Here is a 17,398-nt window from a genome sequence, read left to right as displayed (position 1 = left end):
TGTCCACTCACCTAAGTCAGTCACGGGGTCCTGTCCACTCACCTGAGTCAGTCACAGGGTCCTGTCCACTCACCTAAGTCAGTCACAGGGTCCTGTCCACTCACCTGAGTCAGTCATGGGGTCCTGTCCACTCACCTAAGTCAGTCATGGGGTCCTGTCCACTCACGTAAGTCAGTCACAGGGTCCTGTCCACTCACCTAAATCAGTCATGGGGTCCTGTCCACTCACCTGAGTCAGTCATGGGGTCCTGTCCACTCACCTAAATCAGTCACGGGGTCTTGTTCACTCACCTAAATCAGTCATGGGGTCCTGTCCACTCACCTAAGTCAGTCACAGGGTCCTGTCCACTCACCTAAATCAGTCACAGGGTCCTGTCCACTCACCTAAATCAGTCATGGGGTCCTGTCCACTCACCTAAGTCAGTCACAGGGTCCTGTCCACTCACCTAAATCAGTCATGGGGTCCTGTCCACTCACCTGAGTCAGTCACGGGGTCCTGTCCACTCACCTGCTAACCCCTCACATGTATCAGTGGGCTCACGTGTGTGTGTTTTGTGTCTCCGGCTCTAAACCCTCACTGCCACTCATGTTGTCACCTTGTCCCAGCCCCCATCCCCACATGTGTGACAGTGTTTTAGGTTTTTTCTGGGCTGTGTTTCTGTCCCAGGTCCCAGAATCTGACCTTTTGTTAGCCATCTTGCATCTGGAAAATAATGCCAGAGATCAGAAGCTCCTATAGCATGTCTGAGCATTTCAGAGAGCAGAACATTTTTCAGTCCAGTTTACAGGATTCACCTATTTCCACAACAGGAAGGAGACGGGATGCTGCTGAGCTCTGTTCACAGCCACTGGGTGGTGGGCTGGGCCCAGGGCCTCTGAGACTCTGCCATGTCTGTGCTCTGTCTCCACAGTCAGGCGGACTTTCATTTTACTAAAGTCCCATTTATGGATTTTTCCCATCAAGAACTGTGCTTGCAGTGTTGTAGCTAAAAGGTCACCAGCAAACCAGCATCCCCTCCACTTCTCCTATTTTCAGCTAGCAGTGCTGCGGCTGTTTCAGCTTCATGGCAGGCATGCTGAGTTAGGGCTGACTCACAGGTGGTCTCCCAGCACAGTGCAGGGGTGCTGGTTCGGGGGTGGGGGTGGGGGTGGGGGAGAGGGTGTTCGGCCTGAGACACAGAGACACTGACACCCGCTGCTCTGCCCCACCACTCAGGAAGCCACCCCCACCATGGGGACTGTGGGCTTGAACCCTGGTCCCTGCTCTGCCTGGAGGCTGCCCTGAGGGCCTTGCTTAAGCTGTGTGTGTGTGGGGGGGGAGGGGCAGTGGCTGCGGCTCTGTCCTATGGTTGTTATTCTTGGCTTTCTGGAAGGTTCTGGCACTGCCACGTGCCCTGTGCCACATGCTGTGTGTATGGGGGGGCTCATAGGCCTCTGGGTGGCTTTCCATGTGACAGTCTCACATGGGACCATGTGGGTGCATGCTAAAATCCATAGAGTCAGCCCCTACTGGTGCTGGGGGGAGGGACCTGCAGGGGACACAGGTGCTACCCCTGCTCCTCCCGGCCCCCAGCACCTCTGGGGGCTCCTGTCCCACTCCCATGGCACAGGGGAGGATGTCCACCTGGGGCACAAGGCCAGAAGGACCAGCAAAGGACTGCTGATGTTGGGTGGACACGCACTGGTGGACACTAAGTGCTGGAGAGAATGCTGCTACTGAACTAAGGCTGTGGGGGAGGGGGACTGAGACTAAGGGGGTGGGGGAGGTGGGCTGAGGCTAAAGGGGTGGGGGAGGGGGGCTGAGACTGGGGGTAGGGAAGGGGAGATGGACAGAGCCTGGGGATCTGGGACAGGTCTTAGGAAAGTGGAAGGTGTCTGGGACTGGGGGAAGGGGAAGGGGTCTGAGGAAAGGGGAAAAGGTCTGGGACTGGGGGAAGGGGAAGGGGTCTGGGACTGGGGGGAGGGGGTCTGAGGAAAGGGGAAGGGGTCTGGGACAGGGGGAAAGGGAAGGGGTCTGAGGAAAGGGGAAGGGGTCTGGGACAGGGGGAAAGGGAAGGGGTCTGAGGAAAGGGGAAGGGGTCTGGGACAGGGGGAAAGGGAAGGGGTCTGAGGAAAGGGGAAGGGGTCTGGGACTGGGGGAAGGGGAAGGGGTCTGGGACTGGGAGGAGGGGGTCTGAGGAAAGGGGAAGGGGTCTGGGACTGGGGGAAAGGGAAGGGGTCTGAAGAAAGGGGAAGGGGTCTGGGACTGGGGGGAGGGGGTCTGAGGAAAGGGGAAGGGGTCTGGGACGGGGGAGGGGAGGGGTCTGAGGAAAGGGGAAGGGGTCTGGGACTGGGGGGAGGGGAAGGGGTCTGAAGAAAGGGGAAGGGGTCTGGGACAGGGGAAGGGGAGGGGTCTGAGGAAAGGGGAAGGGGTCTGTGACTGGGGGGAGAGGAGGGGGTCTGAGGAAAGGGGAAAAGGTCTGGGACAGGGGGGAGGGGGTCTGAGGAAAGGGGAAGGTGTCTGGGACAGGGGGAGGGGTCTGAGGAAAGGGGAAGGGGTCTGGGACAGGGGGAGGGGAGGGGGTCTGAGGAAAGGGGAAGGGGTCTGGGACAGGGGGAGGGGGTCTGAGGAAAGGGGAAGGGGTCTGAGACTGGGGGGAGGGGAGGAAGCTGACAGGTGGTCAGTTGTCCCTTAGAGATGCCCAGCTGCTCCTGCCCTGGCTGTTCAGGCCGTCAGCCCCGAGTGAGTCTTCTGACAGGGGTCCCTCAAAGAGCACAAGGCAGCTGGCAGGACAGGAAGACCCCACCATCACCCACCAGCCCCTACCCTGGGTACAGGAGACTCAGCCCAGCACCCTCTTGGTGTGCACACAGGTGGGGTCAGGGCTGCCCCTCCACCCTTCCCCCCTTTATCAGCATCCGTCTCTGCCCTCCCCACCCTGACCCCTAGACCTTTGGGCACCCCAGCTGTAGACTCAGGAAGCACTAGCCTCAAAGTCCTCCCCATTGTCACTCACATTCAGCCCCTCTCCCTCCATCCCCTTCCCTCCCCTCCATCTCTCTGCCTCTACCCCCATCCTGTCCCCCAAGCTGGTACCCTGGCTCAGCTGTTTGCTCCCCAGACCCAGGTTCCCATCCCCCACCAACCTCATCCCCTGTCCCTTCCCCTTCCCAGTCCTTTTCCCCTGTGCCCCTTTCCAATTCCCTGACCCTCTCACCTGCCCCTAGTCCCCTGTCCACCCTCCCTGTCACCTGTCCTGTCCCCTTTCCTCACTCTGTCCACTGTCCCCAATTCCTGCCCCCTACCCCCAGTCCCTGTCCCCTGCCCTTCCCCATCCCTGTTCCCAGTTCCTGTCCCTGACCCTTGTCCCCAGTCCCAAGTTCCTGTCCCCTGTCCCAAGTTCCTGTTTCCTGTCCCCAGTCCCAGTCCCCTGTCCCCAGTCCCAGTCCCCTGCCCCCAGCCCCCTGTCCTCAGTCCCTGTCCCCAGTGCCATTCCCCTGTCCCTGTCCCCAGTCCCCTGTTCTCAGTCCCTGTCCCCAGTCCCAGTCCCCTGTGCTCAGTCCCTGTCCCCAGTCCCAGTCCCGTGTCCCCAGTTCCCTGTCCTCAGTCCCTGTCCCCAGTGCCAGTCCCCTGTCCCTGTCCCCAGTCCCCTGTCCTCAGTCCCTGTCCCCAGTCCCAGTCCCCTGTCCCCAGTTCCCTGTCCTTAGTCCCTGTCCCCAGTGCCAGTCCCCTGTCCCTGTCCCCAGTCCCTGCCCCCTGTCCCTGTTCCCAGTCCCCTGTTCTCAGTCCCTGTCCCCAGTCCCAGTCCCCTGTCCTCAGTCCCTGTCCCCAGTCCCAGTCCCCTGTCCCCAGTCCCCTATCCTCAGCCCCTGTCCCCAGTGCCAGTCCCCTGTCCCTGTCCCCAGTCCCCTGTCCTCAGCCCCCTGTCTCTAGTCCCAGTCTCCAGTCCCAGTCCCCAGTCTCCAGTCCCAGTCTCCAGTCCCAGTCCCCAGTCTCCAGTCTCCAGTCTCCAGTCCCAGTCCCAGTCCCCAGTCCCCTGTCCTGGGAGCTAGCCCAGTTCACTAAGTTCATCTGGCTGAGTGCACAGAGGTTCCCCCCTCCCTGCCCTCCCTCAGGAGCCTGCGTGCACCCCACAGCGCCCTAAGCACTCAGAAACCAAGCACCCCACCCTGGGGCCCTCCTCTGGGGTGCTCAGGCAGGGTGCTCAGGCAGGATGCTCATGCGGGATGCTCATCCGGGGTGCTCCTCGGAGTGCTCCTCTGGGTGTTCAGGCAGGGTGCTCCTCTGGGTGCTCAAGCAGGGCGCTCCTCTGGGTGCTCAAGCAGGGCGCTCCTCTGGGTGCTCAAGCAGGGCGCTCCTCTGGGTGCTCAAGCAGGGCGCTCCTCTGGGTGCTCAAGCAGGGCGCTCCTCTGGGTGCTCAGGCAGGGTGCTCCTCTAAGGTGCTCCTCTGGGGCGCTCCTCAGGGCGCTCCTTGGGGTGCTCTGCCTGGGGGCTGCTGGGGTACTCGCCCTGCCCCGCCCCTCCCTGCCCCCGCCCCTCCCTGCCCCCGCTGGCACGCTTGCGCATGCGCTGCCCCCCCTCCAGCCAGTGCGGCTGCGGGGAGCGCGGCCACAGGATGGGGGGCGCTGGGCGTAGGGGCTGCGGGCTCTGGCCCTTCCCGGTGCTGCTGGCCGCGGTGTGCGCGCAGAGGTGAGGGGCTTAGCCCACAAGCCGGGCCAGGGGGCGCGGGGCTGCCCTGGGGGGAACTGCACTTCAGCAGCTGGCGGGACCCCAGAATGGGCGCCCCCATAGGGCCGGGACCCCTCCGTCTGCACCCGAGACCGGGTTGGGACCCCGAGATCTGCCCCCTCTGGCGGGCTGGGACCCCGAGATCTGCCCCTCCGTCAGGCTGGGACCCCAAGATCTGCCCCCTCCGGCGGGGGAACCCCGAGATCTGCCCCTCAGTCAGGCTGGGACCCCAAGATCTGCCCCCTCGGTCAGGCTGGGACCCCGAGAACTGCCCCCTCGGTCAGGCTGGGACCCCGAGATCTTCCCCCTCGTTCAGGCTGGGACCCCAAGATCTGCCCCCTCCGGCGGGGGGACCCCGAGATCTGCCCCTCGGTCAGGCTGGGACCCCCCTACGGGGGGGGCACTGGGGCCCTGGAACTGCCCCCTTGGACCCGTGGGACTGAGCAGCACCCACCAGGCACTGAGGTTCCCCTCCCCGCAGTGTCAGCGACCCCAGTAACATGTCCCTGGTGAAGGAGACAGTGGACCAGCTGCTGAAAGGCTATGACATCCGCCTGCGGCCAGACTTCGGAGGTGAGGTTGCTGGGTGTAGAGGGCGCGAGGGTGTGGGGGAAGTGAGGGGTGCGGAAGTGGGGGTGCATGGGAGGTGAGGGGGTGGAGGTGAGGGGCTGCAGGTGTGAGGGGGTGAGAACGTGGGGCTGTAGGTGAGGGGGTGCAGGTGAGGGGGTGCAGGGGGTAGGAGGTGGGGTGCAGGGGGTAGGAGGTGAGCATGCAGGTGAGGGGTTGCAGAGGGTAGGTGGTGAGGGTGCAGGTGAGGGGTGCAGGGGGTAGGAGGTGAGCATGCAGGTGAGGGGTTGCAGGGGAGGGAGGTGAGGGTGCAGGTGAGGGGTGCAGGGGGTAGGAGGTGAGTGTGCAGGTGAGGGGTTGCAGGGGAGGGAGGTGAGGGTGCAGGTGAGGGTGAATGGTGTCCAGCCCTGTGAGTGCCCTGCAGAGTCCGGGGTGTGAACACCACCTCCAGCCCTGTGCTGCACTGGGTCCCTGGTGGCTGACTGCGCCCTGCTCCCTGAAACACCCTAAGTTCCTGGGTGCTGCCTGAGGCCCGAGTCTCAGTGACCTGTGCGCGGGGTCCAGTCCAGAACAAGGCGGGAGGGTACCTGGTAGTCCCAGCGCTGCCTGAGACAAGTGGGGAGACCTGTGTCCTGTGGTCTGGAGAAGTGCTGTGTCCACCCCAGGGCCCAGTGGGCAGGGTGCTGTACACTCAGCTTCCAGTGGGGAGGGCCCTGTCCACTCTGGGGCCCAGTGGGGAGTTCCTGTCCACCTCAGTGTCCAGTGGGGAGTTCCTGTCCACTGCAGCCTCTAGTGGGGAGTTCCTGCCCACCTCAGTGTCCAGTGGGGAGTTTCTGTCCACTGAAGCCTCCGGTGGGGAGTTCCTGTCCACCTCACTGTCCAGTGGGGAGTTTCTGTCCACTGCAGCATCCAGTGGGGAGTTCCTGTCCACCTCAGTGTCCACTGGGGAGTTTCTGTCCACCTCAGTGTCCAGTGGGGAGTTCCTGTCCACCTCAGTGTCCAGTGGGGAGTTCCTGTCCACCTCAGCGTCCAGTGGGGAGTTCCTGTCCACCTCAGTGTCCAGTGGGGAGTTCCTGTCCACCTCAGTGTCCAGTGGGGAGTTCCTGTCCACTGCAGCCTCCAGTGGGGAGTTCCTGCCCACCTCAGTGTCCAGTGGGGAGTTCCTGTCCACTGCAGCCTCCAGTGGGGAGTTCCTGTCCACCTCAGTGTCCATTGGGGAGTTTCTGTCCACTGCAGCATCCAGTGGGGAGTTCCTGTCCACCTCAGTGTCCAGTGGGGAGTTTCTGTTCACCCCAGCATTCAGTGGGGAGTTCCTGTCCACTTCAGTGTCCAGTGGGGAGTTTCTGTCCACTGCAGCCTCCAGTGGGAGTTCCTGTCCACCTCACTGTCCAGTGGGGAGGGTCCTGTCCATTGCAGCCTCCAGTGGGGAGGCCCCTGGTGTAGAGGAGCTGGGGGCTGCTAGTGAACGCTGGCCTGGGCTGGGCCCTCAGTGCTGCCGCCCACACTCAGGCCTGTGGTCACTGCTGCCCCACAGGCCCCCCAGTAGCTGTCGGCATGAACATCGACATCGCCAGCATCGACATGGTGTCAGAGGTCAACATGGTGAGTGGGGTTGTGGGGGAGGGGCCTGTGGTCAGATGGAGGCTAGGAGAGTCAGGGGTCGTGGGGGTCTGGGGGCTGTGAGTTGGGGGCCATGAGGGTCTTGGGGGCTGAGAGGGTCTTGAGGTTGAGAGGGTCTGGGGGCTGAGAGGGTCTGGGAGCTGTGAGTTGGGGGCCATGAGGGTCTTGGGGGCTGTGAGGGTCTGGGGGCTGTGAGGGTCTGGGGGCTGTGGGTGTCTGGGGGCTGTGAGTGTCTGGGGGCTGAGAGGGTCTGGGAGCTGTGAGTTGGGAGCCATGAGGGTCTTGGGGGCTGTGAGGGTCTGGGGGGTGTGAGGGTCTGGGGGCTGTGGGTGTCTGGGGGCTGTGAGGGTCTGGAGGCTGAGAGGGTCTGGGAGCTGTGAGGGTCTGGGAGCTGTGAGGGTCTTGGAGGCTATGAGGGTCTGGGAGCTGTGAGGGTCTGGCAGCTGAGAGGGTCTGGGGGCTGTCAGGGTCTGTGGGCTGTGAGGGTCTTGGAGGCTATGAGGGTCTGGGGGCTGAGAGGGTCTGGGGGATATCAGGGTCTGTGGGCTGTGAGGGTCTTGGGGACTGTGAGGGTCTGGGGGCTGTGAGTGTCTGGAGGCTATGAGGGTCTGGAGGCTGTGAGTGTCTGGGTGCTGAGAGGGTGGGGTCTGTGAGTTTAGGGCCATGAGGGTCTTGGGGGCTGAGAGGGTCTTTGGGCTGAGGGGGTCTGGGGCCTGAGAGGGTTTGGGACTGAGGGTCTGGGGGATGAGAGTGTCTGTCTGCTGAGAGGGTCTGGGAGCTGTCAGGGTCTGGTGGCTGTCCGGGTTTGTGGGCTGTGAGGGCCTGGGTGCTGTGAGTTGGGGGCTATGAGGTTCTTGGGGGCTGAGAGTGTCTGGGAGCTGTGAGGGTCTGTGGGTTGTGAGGGTCTTGAGGGCTGTGAGAGTCTGTGGGCTGTTGGGTCTGGGGGCTGTGGGTGTCTGGGGGCTGTGAGTGTCTGGGGGCTGAGAGGGTCTGGGGGCTATGAGTGTCTGGGGTCCATGAGGGTCTTGGGGGCTGTGAGAGTCTGGGAGCTGAGAGGGTCTGGGAGCTGTGAGGGTCTGGGGGCTGAGAAGTTCTGGGTGCTGTGAGGGTCTGTGGGCTGTGAGGGTCTTGGGGGCTGTGAGAGTCTGTGGGCTGTGAGGGTTGGGGGCTGTGAGGGTCTGTGGGTTGTGAGGGTCTTGAGGCTGTGAGGGTCTGGGGGCTGTGAGGGTTTGGGGGATGTGAGGGTCTCTGGGCTGTGAGTGTCTTGGGGTCTGTGAGGGTCTTGGGGACTGTGAGGGTCTGTGGGCTGTGAGGGTCTGGGGGCTGAGAGGGTCTGGGGGCTGTGAGTGTCTGGTGGCCATGAGGGTCTTGGAGTTCTATGAGAGTCTTGGGGCTGAGAGGGTTTGGGATCAGTGAGGATTTGGGGGCTGAGAGGGTCTGGGGACTGTGAGTGTCTCTGGGCTGTGAGTGTCTTGGGGGCTGTGAGGGTCTGGTGGCTGTGAGGTTTTGGGGGCTGTGGGTGTCTGGGGGCTGTGAGGGTCTGGAGGCTGAGAGGGTCTGGGGGCTTGAGGGTCTGTGTGCTGTAGGGTCTTGGGGGCTTGATGGTCTGGGGGATGTGAGGGTCTGGGGGCTGTGAGGGTTTGGAGGCTGTGAGGGTCTGGGGGCTGTGGGTGTCTTGGGTCTGTGAGTTTGGGGCCATGAGGGTCTTGGGGGATGAGATGGTCTTTGGGCTGTCAGGGTCTGAGACTGAGGGTCTGGGGGCTGAGAGGGTCTGGGACTCAGGGTCTGTTGGCTGAGAGTGTCTGGGGGCTGTCAGCATCTGGGGGCTGTCAGGGTCTATGTGCTGTGAGGGCCTGGGTGCTGTGAGTTGGAGGCCATGAGGGTCTTGGGGTCTGAGAGGGTCTGTGGCTGAGAGTGTCTGGGGGCTGAAAGTGTCTGGGGGCTGTCAGGGTCTGGGGGCTGTCAGGGTCTGTGGGCTGTGAGGGCCTGGGTGCTGTGAGGGTCTGGGAGCTGTGAGGGTCTGGGGGCTGTGGGTGTCTGGGGGCTGTGAGGGTCTGTGGGCTCTGAGGGTCTTGGGGGCTGTGAGGGTCTGGGGGCTGTGGGTGTCTGGGGGCTGTGACGGTCTGGGGGCTGAGAGGGTCTGCGGGCTGTGGTGTTCTGGGGGCCATGAGGGTCTTGGGGGCTGTGAGAGTCTGGGGGCTGAGAGGGTCTGGGAGCTGTGAGGGTCTGGGGGCTGAGAGGGTTGTGGGCTGTGAGGGTCTGGGGGTTGTGGGTATCTGGGAGCTGTGAGGGTCTTGGATCTGATATGGTCTGGGGGCTGAGAGGGTCTGGGGGCTGTGAGGGTCTTGGGGGCTGTGAGGGTCTGGGCGCTGTGAGGGTCTGGGTGCTGTGAGTGTTTGGAGGCTGTGAGGGTCTAGGGGCTGTGGATGTCTGGGTGCTGTGAGTTTGGGGCCATGAGGGTCTTGGGGGCTTAGAGGGTCTGGGGGCTGAGAGCTTCTGGGACTGAAGGTCTGGGGGATGAGAGTGTCTGGGTGCTGTTAGGGTCTGGGGGTTGTCAGGGTCTGGGGGCTCTGATGGCCCGGGTGCTGTGAGTTGGGGGTCATTAGGGTCTTGGGGGCTTAGAGGGTCTGTTGGCTGAGAGTGTCTGTGGGCTGAGAGGGTCTGAGGGCTGCAAGGTTCTGGGGGCTGTGTGGGTCTGGGAGCTGTGAGGGCCTGTGGTCTGTGAAGGCCGGGGGGTCTTGAGGGTGTGGGGGCTGTGAGGGTGTGGGGGCTGAGAGGTCCTGGAGGATGAGAGTGTCTGGGGGGGGCTGTGAGTGTCTGGGGCTGAGATGGTTTTGGGGCTGTGAGTGTCTGGGGGCTGAGAGGGCCTGGGACCTGTGAGGGTCTGGGGACTGAGAGGGTCTGGGGGCTGTGCGGGTCTGGGGGCTGTGAGTTGGTTGCCATGAGGGTCTTGGGGACTGAGTGGGTTTTGGGGCTGAGAGGGTCTGGGGGCTGAGAGGACCTGGAGGCTGTGAGAGTCTGGAGGCTGTGAGTTGAGGGCCATGAGGGTCTTGGGGGCTGAAAGGGTCTTGGGGCTGAGATTGTCTAGGTTCTGTTAGGTTCTGGGACCTGAGGGGGTCTGGGGCCTGAGAGGATCTCGGTCTGGTCTGGTGGCTGAGAGGGTCTGGGGGCTCTGAGGGTCTGGGGGCTGTGTGGGTCTGGGGGCTGAGGGTCTTGGGGCTGTGAGTTCTGGGTTCTTTTAGGTTCTTGGACCTGAGGGTGTCTGGGGCCTGAGAGGATCTGGGGGCTGAGAGGGTCTTGGGGGCTGAGAGGGTCTGGGGGTTCTGAGGGTCTGGAGTTGTGTGGGTCTAGGGGCTGTGTGGTTTGGGTGTTGTAATTTGTGGGGTTGTGAGGGTCTTGGTGCTGTGTGGGTCTTTGGGCTGTGAGGGTCTAGGGGCTGAGATGGCCTGTGGGCTGAGATGACCTGGGGGCTGTGAGGTCTGTGGGCTGTGAGGGTCTGGGGGCTGAGTGTCTGGGGGCTGTGAGTTTCTGGGTGCTGAGAGGGTCAGTGGGCTGTGAATCTGCAGGTTGTGAGTAAGGGGGCTGAGAGGTTCTGTGGGCTGAGATGTTCTGGGGGCTGAGAGGGTCTGGGGGCTGTGAGGCCTGAGGGATGTGAGGGTATGGGGGCTGTGAATCTGCAGGCTGTGAGTAGGGGGCCTGTGAGGATCTGGGGGCTGTGAGGTTTGGGGGTTGTGATTGTGGGGTTGTGAGGGTCTCGGTGCTGTGTTGGTCTGGGGAACTATGTGTTGGGAGCTGTGAGGTGGGGGAACGGGTTTGGTGGCTGGAGGTGAGGGCTGTGGATTTGGGGGCTGTGGATTTGGGGCTGTGGGTTTTTGGGGCTGTTGGTTTATGGGTCTGTGGATTGGGGGGCTTTGTTTTTTGGGGTTGTGGGTTTGTGGGGTTGTGGGTTTGTGGGCTGTGGATTTGGGGGGCTGTAGATTTGGGGGGCTGTGGGTTTGTGGACTGGTTTTTAGTGGCTGTGGGTTTTGGGGGCTGTGAGTTGGGGGCCTGTGGTTTGGACAACTGTGGGTTTGGGGTTTGTGGGTTGGATGGCTGTGGCCTTGGGGGGCTATGGGTTGGGGGCTGTGGGTTTGGGGGTTGTGAGTTGTGGCCTGTGGGCTTGGGGGGCTGTGGGTTGGGGCCTGTGGGTTGGGGGCTGTGCGTTTGGGGGGCTGTGGGTTGGGGGGCTGTGGGTTGGGCGGGCTGTGGCTTGGGGTGCTGTGGGTTGGGGGCTGTGGGTTGGGGGCTGTGGGTTTTGGGCTGTGGTTTGGGGGGTTGTGGGTTGGGCCCCTGTGGGCTTGGGGGGCTGTGAGTTGGGGGCTGTGGTTTGGGGGCTGTGGGATTGGGGGGCTGTGGGTTGGGGGCTGTGGTTTGGGGGTTGTGGTTTGGGCGGCTGTGGGCTTGGGGGGCTGTGAGTTGGGGGCTGTGGTTTGGGGGCTGTGGCTTGGGGGGCTGTGGGTTGGGGGCTGTGGTTTGTGGGTTGTGGGTTGGGGGCTGTGTGTTGGGCGGGCTGTGGGTTGGAGGCTGTGGTTTGGGGGTTGTGGTTTGTGGGTTGTGGGTTGGGGGGCTGTGAGTTGGGGGCTGTGGTTTGGGGGCTGTGGGCTTGGGGGGCTGTGGGTTGGGGGCTGTGGTTTGTGGGTTGTGGGTTGGGGGCTGTTTGTTGGGCAGGCTGTGGGTTGGGGGCTGTGGGTTGGAGGCTGTGGTTTGGGGCCTGTGGTTTGGGGGCTGTGGTTTGTTGCCTGTAGGTTTGGGCGTTGTGAGTTGGGAGTCTGTGGATTTGGGGGCTGTGGGTTTTGGGTGTTGTGGTTGGGCTGCTGTGGGTGGGGGGCTTTAGGTTTGGGGCTGTGTATTTGGCGATTGCAAGGTGGTGGCTGTTGGTTTGAGGTGTTTGAGGCCCTGGCCCTGATGAACCCCCCATCCCCAGCCAGTTGTAAAAGCATTGCGCCCGGATTCAGAAGGACCCTCAGGACGTTGGGTTTGAAAGGTCTTCCTCATGGTGGGCTTGGTGTCCTGCTGTGTGGTGTCCTTGGGGGCCACACCACAGAGGGGTAGCAGTGGGGACATGGTGGCCTGGAGTAATGAGGGTGGGCATCCGGGGAGCTGGGGGTCTGGGGCTGAGGACCTGCAGTGATGGGGGGATCTGGGGGAGTTTGGACCTGGAGGGGTCGAGGTCCTGGTTTGATTGGGTGGGGATCTGGGGGGCAGGGTCTGGATTTCAAGACCTGGAGATTGAGGAGTAGGGGTCTGGGGTGAAGGGAATCTGGGGACCTCAGTGATGGGATTGGGGGTCTGGGGGTTGAAGACTTGGAGTGATGGGGGCGGGGGTCTGGGGGTCGAGGTCCTTGAGTGATGTAGGCGGGGGTCTGGGGGCTGAGGTCCTGGTGTGATGTGGGCAGGGGTCTCGGGGGTAGGGGTCTGGGTTCCATGACCTGGATATATGAGGGGCGGGGGTCTGGGGTGAAGGACATATGCGGTCGAGGACCCGGAGATGTGGGGGCCGGGATCTGAGGGCCATGGATTGATGAGGGCCGGGTGTCTTAGGACTGAGACTGGGCCTATGGCTGTGCGCTGGGCCCACCCCGGAGGTTTGCTTTACAGCATCGCCACCTGCTGGCTAGTCGGGCACTGCAGCCTCTTGCCTGCCGCTCTGCAGGGGGGGAGACACCTGGGTGACCAGAGGGGTGACAGTTGGGTGACCTGGCGGCTGTGGATGTCTGGGGTTGGGGGTGGGTACACCTAGGGCAGGGGACTTTTGGGGCCTGGGGTGGGGCCCTCTGGGGGCAGAACTGGGACATCTGGGTGACTGTGGCTGGTTACACCTGGGAGTCCCAGGGTGGGGACACATGGGGTGGGGAGATACCTGGGGGCCTGGGACCAGACTTCTGGGGCTGGAGGGGGGACACCTGTGTTGGGGACCCACCTGGGGGCCCGGGGTGGGGACACCTGGGGCGGGGATTCCTGGGACCGCTGAGGCCTCCTGGGAGGAGACTGGGAAGCTGGGCCTGGGGGTCAGGGAAACCTGCAGAAGGGAACACCTGGAGGGACACCTGAGGGCAGGGACACCTAGGGGTCTGGAGGCCCAGAAGGAACCTTGGGGGTGGACACTTGCAGCCCCACCAGAACCTGGCTGGGAAGGTTTGCGCTGCAGCAGCGACACCTGGTGGCCTCTGCAGGCAGTGCAGCCGCCGTGCTGCTGGCAGCCCACATGGCTGCCCCCCCTCTGGACCTGGCCCCAAGTGACAGTGGTGCCCAGAGGCCCCACACCGTGTCCCTGAGGTCTGGAGGACAACGGGACTCCCAGTCTGTGCTGCATCTGCTGAGAGTGAACACCTGCATCTAGCGCTGGCCTGGCCCTGGCTCATGGGGGTCTCAGTGGCTCTATGGGCAGGAAACCCTGGACCTGGAGTCAAAAGGCCACCAGGGACTCGGCTGTGCAGGACAGGAAGCAGGAGGAAGGGCCTGGGGTGCTGCAGGGACACCTAGGGGTGCTGAGAGGAGAGGGCCTGAGGGTGTTCAGAGGCCTGGGGTGCTGAGAGGAGGCCTCAGGGTGCTCAGGGGCCTAGGGGTGCTGAGAGGAGGAGGCCTGAGGGTGTTCAGGGGCCTGGGGTGCTGAGAGGAGGAGGGGGCCTCAGGGTGTTCAAGGGCCTGGGGTGCTGAGAGGAGGAGGGGGCCTGAGGGTGTTCAGGGGCCTGTGGTGCTGAGAGGAGGAGGGGACCTGAGGGTGCTCAGGGGCCTAGGGGTGCTGAGAGGAGGAGGGGGCCTGGGTGTTCAAGGGCCTGGGGTGCTGAGAGGAGGAGGAGGCCTGAGGGTGTTCAGGGGCCTGTGGTGCTGAGAGGAGGAGGAGGCCTGAGGGTGTTCAGGGGCCTGGGGTGCTGAGAGGAGGAGGGGGCCTCAGGGTGTTCAGGGGCCTGTGGTGCTGAGAGGAGGAGGAGGCCTGAGGGTGTTCAGGGGCCTGTGGTGCTGAGAGGAGGAGGAGGCCTGAGGGTGTTCAGGGGCCTGTGGTGCTGAGAGGAGGAGGAGGCCTGAGGGTGTTCAGGGGCCTGGGGAACTGAGAGGAGGAGGGGGCCTGAGGGTGTTCAGGGGCCTGTGGTGCTGAGAGGAGGAGGGGGCCTGAGGGTGCTCAAGGGCCTGGGGTGCTGAGAGGAGGAGGGGGCCTCAGGGTGTTCAGGGGCCTGTGGTGCTGAGAGGAGGAGGAGGCCTGAGGGTGTTCAGGGGCCTGGGGAACTGAGAGGAGGAGGGGGCCTGAGGGTGTTCAGGGGCCTGTGGTGCTGAGAGGAGGAGGGGGCCTCAGGGTGTTCAAGGGCCTGTGGTGCTGAGAGGAGGAGGAGGCCTGAGGGTGTTCAGGGGCCTGTGGTGCTGAGAGGAGGAGGGGACCTGAGGGTGCTCAGGGGCCTAGGGGTGCTGAGAGGAGGAGGGGGCCTGAGGGTGTTCAGGGGCCTGGGGAGCTGAGAGGAAGAGGGGGCCTCAGGGTGCTCAGGGGCCTGGGGAACTGAGAGGAGGAGGCCTGAGGGTGTTCAGGGGCCTGGGGTGTGAGAGGAGGAGGGGGCCTGAGGGTGTTCAGGGGCCTGGGGGGCTGAGAGGAGGAGTGAGAGCAGTCAAGGAACATAGATTCCAGTGGGAGGGAGCAGGTGCATAGAAGGCGGAGACCAGGTGGGAGGGAGCAGTGAGCAGAGGCAGACCCTGAGCACTCCTTGTGTCTGTCTGTGCTAATGTGTCACCTTGTCCGTGAGAGGCATCGAGTGGGTGCTGCAGTTTTGGGCTCTGGTCTCCTTGGGGATTGAGGGGACTGGGCCTGCTTCCACCTGCTTGTCTGCTTTGAGTTTAGCTGAATGGGGGGTCTTGCTGTGACTTCATGTCTGCCGCCTCAGCTCCCTCACATCACCTGAATACAGGTGTGTACTGCACTGCAAGCAGGCTGATGACAGCTGAGCTCTGTTGGGGCTGTGCCGTCTCTCACAGCTGAGCTGTCTGAGGGGCTGTGCTGTCTCTCATAGCGGAGCTCTGTCTGCTGGTTGTGCCATCTCTCACAGCTGAGCTCTCTCTGAGGGGGCTGTGCTGTCTCTCATAAGTAATTTCTCTTAAGGGGCTGTGCTGTCTCTCACAGCTGAGCTCTCTTTGGGGTTGTGCTATCTTTCATAGCTGAGCTCTCTCTCTGAGGGGGTCTGTGATGTCTCTCACAGCTGAGACCTCTCTGAGGAGCTGTGCCATCTCATAGCTGAGATCTCTCTGAGGGGCTGTGCCATCTCTCACAGCGGAGCTCTCTCTGGGGGCCTGTGCCATCTCTCACAGCTGAGCTCTCTGAGGGGCTGTGCTGTCTCTCACAGCTGAGCTCTCTGAGGGGCTGTGCCTTCTCTCACTGCTAAGCTCTCTCTCTGGGGGCTGTGCCATATCACAGCTGAGATCTCTCTGGGGGCCTGTGCTGTCGCTCACAGCAGAGCTCTGTCTGCTGGTTATGCCATCTCTCACAGCTGAGCTCTCTCTGAGGGGGCTGTGTTGTCTCATAAGTAATTTCTCTTAAGGGGCTGTGCTGTCTCTCACAGCTGAGCTCTCTTTGGGGTTGTGCTATCTTTAATAGCTGAGCTCTCTCTCTGAGGGGGTCTGTGACATCTCTCACAGCTGAGACCTCTCTGAGGAGCTGTGCCATCTCATAGCTGAGATCTCTCTGAGGGTATGTGCCATCTCTCACAACAGAGCTCTCTCTGGGGGCCTGTGCCGTCTCTCACAATGGAGCTCTCTCTAGCTGAGCTCTCTCTGGGGTTGTGCTATCTTTCATAGCTGAGCTCTCTCTCTGAGGGTATCTGTGCTGCCTCTCATAGCTGAGATCTCTCTGAGGGGCTGTGCTGCCTCTCACAGCTGAGATCTCTGAGGGTTCTGTGCTGTTTCTCACAGCTGAGATCTCTCTGAGGGTTCTGTGCCATCTCTCACAGCGGAGCTCTCTGAGGGGCTGTGCTATCTCTCACAGCTGAGCTCTTTGAGGGGATGTGCCGTCTCTCACAGCTCAGCTCTCTGAGGGGCTGTGCCATCTCTCACAGCTGAGTTCTCTGAGGGGATTTGCCATCTCTCACAGCTGAGATCTCTCTGAGGGTGCTATGCTATCTCTCACTGTTGGTATGCTTCTAATTCTGTTTCTAAAAACCCCTTCTGTTTCATTGGTTTAATCCCCCCTGCTTAACACTGTACTCTATTTACATAACCACTGTTAACTAAGCACCGCCCTGCCTGCAGGGCACTGGTTTAATCCCCACTGGCTCATGATGTCTTTTTGCTCCACCCCCTCTCCTAGTACACCTTGCTTTCCACCAATATCTTTTCACTCCACCCTCTCTACGTCACATCCTGTTTACACCCTGCTTGGCCAGTATATATATAAGGACAGGATTATGATGATGGTTTTAGTTTAGTTTAGTTTTTATATGGCTTAGATTGTGCTGCGTTCTGCATGAATAAAGACTGATCTGTGTACCACTCAGCCATGAGTCCCTGGTCCTCTGTCTCCCACCCGCGAAGCTAGTCTGGCATAATGGCGCCTGAAACAGGGACTGGCACTGACGTGGGACCTAACCCACCCATCCCCCAGATAAGTAAACTTGGCTACCCATCCGCCATGGGTTGCCGTTCTACTTATGAAGAGGTTAGCCAAAGCCTCTACTGTTTCATCATGAGACAGTTTCTCTGTCTCTGGAACATTTTGCTCTGGGCCACATCTCACAGCTGAGATCTCTGAGGGGGTCTGTGCCATCCCTCACAGCTGAGATCTCTGAGGGGCTGTGCTGTCTCTCACAGCTGAGCTCTCTCTGGGGGAGGCTGTACCCAGTCCCCCGGCCCCTGCATTTGCACCCCAGCAGTCTGTGTTGGACTGTCCATTCTTGGACAAACCACAGTCCAACGGGGTCCCCCAACTGACACTTCATAGTTCCCGGAGTCATACAGTGGAACAAATGTAAGACCAGGTGCCACCTTTAATGAAAAAAACCCTTCATTTTTTATTTTGTTCATATATATTTACACTCTCTGTTGTAGACATTTTAAGTTTTTGATTACAACTTCTGATTGGTAAGGAATCTGAATAAAACCTGACTGTTTTTTCACCACTATGAGGCGATGCTTCCTGGCATTAGAAAACATGGACTGTCACATCCTTGTCCTGTGAGCACTTCACTGCAGTGCCTGACAGATCAGAGATGCTTCCCACCTGTCAGCAGAGCCAGCAGTGACAACTTGGAGTTAGTCCACAGAGTGACAACTGTTGGAGTTAGTTGGCTTGAGGAGGTCTGGGCTTGCCAGGCTGTAGCTGTTTAAGACTAGAAGTAATGTTTCACAACCCACAGCACATGTATGCACCCAGCACTGGGCCACCCCCACACCCTACCCCATCAGCACCCAGCACTGGGCCACCTACCCGCACACCCCATCCCTCCCTGTATGGGCAGTGTCACTGGCAGAGGCCGCCCCTCTTGGTATCTGT

At 61.7% G+C, this 17,398-nt stretch overlaps 1 protein-coding gene across 1 annotated transcript in view; it reads left to right on the top strand.

Annotated features, from left to right (window-relative positions):
- Positions 1-4,583: 4,583 nt before the first annotated feature.
- Positions 4,584-17,398, top strand: part of GABRB2 (gamma-aminobutyric acid type A receptor subunit beta2) — a 63,804-nt gene continuing 50,989 nt past the window's right edge. Inside the window, exons 1-3 of the mRNA XM_060197062.1 lie at positions 4,584-4,668; positions 5,189-5,280; positions 6,809-6,876. Of these exons, the coding sequence (XP_060053045.1) occupies positions 4,595-4,668; positions 5,189-5,280; positions 6,809-6,876 (234 nt within the window). The 5' untranslated portion in view covers positions 4,584-4,594. The remainder of the gene's footprint in view (positions 4,669-5,188; positions 5,281-6,808; positions 6,877-17,398) is intronic.

Source organism: Erinaceus europaeus, chromosome 9 (genome assembly GCF_950295315.1).
Source record: "Erinaceus europaeus chromosome 9, mEriEur2.1, whole genome shotgun sequence".
NCBI lineage: Eukaryota > Metazoa > Chordata > Mammalia > Eulipotyphla > Erinaceidae > Erinaceus > Erinaceus europaeus.
Note: the sequence above shows the minus strand (reverse complement) of the source record. Positions and strands in the feature narration are given on the sequence as shown.